Source organism: Trypanosoma equiperdum (genome assembly GCF_001457755.1).
Source record: "Trypanosoma equiperdum strain OVI genome assembly, contig: ctg_618, whole genome shotgun sequence".
NCBI lineage: Eukaryota > Euglenozoa > Kinetoplastea > Trypanosomatida > Trypanosomatidae > Trypanosoma > Trypanosoma equiperdum.
The window spans coordinates 6,041-8,763 of NW_027124552.1; the positions used below are offsets into that span (position 1 = coordinate 6,041).

General features: G+C 42.0%; 1 pseudogene across 1 annotated transcript; it reads right to left on the minus strand.

The window, feature by feature from the left end:
* Positions 1-1,567: 1,567 nt before the first annotated feature.
* On the minus strand, positions 1,568-2,219 carry TEOVI_000282300:pseudogene (annotated as a pseudogene). The gene is given in 2 exon segments: positions 1,568-1,840; positions 1,842-2,219. Coding segments are annotated over 2 exon segments (651 nt in total).
* Positions 2,220-2,723: the final 504 nt, after the last annotated feature.

The window sequence follows — 2,723 nt, forward strand, 5'->3', positions numbered from 1 at the left end:
TTCCATCAGTTGAGGAAAATCTCACTAGCTGTCATCCGAGTGTGTCCTACGTAGTCAGTGAATACTTCGAATGATGGTGACCTTTCTTCCTTTATTTATGGTCGTGTTATCAATTTCTTTGTGTCTATGGTGTGAGCCGGATTTGCCGTCGGAAAGAAGAGTGCCCTTAAGAAGTTCGCCAGCCTAACACTAAAGTATATATCTTCCCCTTTAGGACTGTCTACTCCATACTTAGACTGGAGTTTACAGAAAGCCAGACACTTCAACAGGTGAGCCGATGTTTCTTTGCATTTATCTTTAAGCTTATTTCGCTTTTCAGAGCTACGTGCTCGCCCATGTGCTCCTTGGGGGAACACTGTCAGATATTTCTTATATCTACATACCTTTGAGCAGTGTAGGCATAGATGCGCGAGAGGGGCAAGCGGCGTGATTTCAAGGGATCCTTCTTCACGCTTCCTCATGACAGTGATTGCATTTTTGTGGTGTGTCCTTGCATGCCATAATAGTGTAAACCATAACGTGCATGTATTCTCACACCCTCCACATGCAAAATCTCTGCGAGGGTTCTCTGTGTGCCCTTGAGCCTTATGCCGTCTTTGTTTCGGCTCCCCTCTCTGATCGCTTGTTATCTTCTCATCTGCTGACGTGTCCTGCTCGGTCTCTCCTTTTCTCTTTCGTCCTGTGAAGTTCAAGTTTTGTGTGTGTGGTAAGTCTGAGTTGAGAGGTGCTTTATCTATGGTGCCTGGATTCAATCCCTTTTTGGTACTGGTGTCTAGATGTGTAATGGTTCTGTGGGTTGTTCACGTTATCGCTTGTTGTGTCCGATTTCTCGATGTTCACGCACTTGCGGCGTGTTGGCCATGTCTTGTTTTTGAACCCCTCTCGAATTTGTCACAAAAATAAAAGTAGTGGCTCATTTTCATCCTTATTTTTTTGTTCTCGCCACTAGTGTCTTCCTTTGCTTTTAAGTTTGATATCTTTCTTGTTGCTTTTCTTCTCTTTATCTGCTAGAGTCTGAGTGAAATATCATGTTCGAGATGTTTTGCATTATATGGCGTAACATCCGGCTGTGGTGATATTATTTACAGCATATCTTACATTCTCTCTCAGGCAGCGCTTCCTATAGTGGTGCACTTGGTTTCCCTTCACTCTGCTTCGGATTGCACTTATGTCTGGTGAGGCAGGTTTCTCTTTTCAGGATGTTTCTGACACATATGCCTTGTCAAACAGCCATATGTGGCATACTGCTTTGGGCACCATTGACACTTGTAGACTGTCTGTAACGACTGTTTATCTTCTTCTCGTTTCCTCTTTTGCCACTTTCCGTGCTACAGGAGTTGTCGGAGGGTGTTGTTGCATGTGTTGTTGCAGTAATCCCTTGACGTCGAGTGCTTTACTACATACATGACATTTATAGACGCCATTATACATTGGTGCTGCTCTTTGTGCCATTTTTAATGCAGCTAGTGCATCTTGACGAATACACTGATGTATTTAAATCATGTATACAACTCCCGCTTGTCGTCTTGCACACACGATATTGCAAACTGGGTATATATGACGGGCCATTTCGTCTTGTAGTTATTACCATCTTTCTTTTATTATTTTCTTCCATCTTTACAGTGTTTTTAGCGGGGAAAGGGGTATCATTGAGAATGTTCTCCGTGTGGTTTGTAAACGATCTACACTCGAGTTCTTCACACTTTCGTGTGATTAAACTATATAGCCATCCAAAATGTATTTAAATCCCTGTTTTAAATTGAGCCAAAAGCGACTCATCTTCTCTGTCTAGTTCATAGTTTTTGCTGATTGGTTTTATGTGGTTTAGTAAAGCACTGTGATGTGTTTGGGTCGCAGCCTTCCTCAAATTCGAGCTGTGCCTGATTACGTAATTGGCGCGTTATATCTGTCACAATGTCTGTAATCCATAAAGGGTGGGTTTGCGGCATGTGGTTTCTTTTGTTTGCGAGTTCAGCCACTTTGTCATTTTTAGAGATACGGCAATGTGAAAATACAAAACTAAACGATATTGTTACTCTCAGTTTCATGAAGTGTAGAATCAGATTTCATATGCGTTGTAGTATGGATTTCGTCACTACTGAAGGACTCGTTTTAAGCGCCATTAATAAACATAACGAGTCTGTGAATACTTCCACATTCGTTTTTTTGCTCTCTTTGATCTTTATTACTGACTTAAATTTCATAAGTCTTCTTTCCATGGCTATACGCTGTGCTCTGTAGTTGCACGATAACCTGCCTGCTCCTTTCTTCACTTTTATCGCATTACCTTGTATAGGGTATATTATCGCGCTGGCACCAGAGGATTCGTCAAGTATCACCAACCCATCCGTCCACACTTTATAATCGTAGTCTTTAAATCTACGTACTCTTTGCATTATGTGCCTTTTCTTTTCTTTGTCACAAGCGTTAGAATGGACACCACCTGGCGTTGTGGTTTTTGAAGTACGGTCTCCTCGCCAGTTGCCATATGCTTGCCGTGTATAGATTCTCCGGTCTGTCTACTTCCTCATACAAGTATGACGCACTCTTCAGGCGCGTGTGTATCGGATGACTGAGTGGGAACATTTTTTCAACTGTATCGGTTAATACCTTACCGTTCGCCTTCCTTGTTAAATAGTATTCTATTGCTCTTCTGTAAGAAATATAATCTTTTTTGTGAAGGTGGACCTTCTTCATGGCACCTTGCCGATTCTCAGACTTTG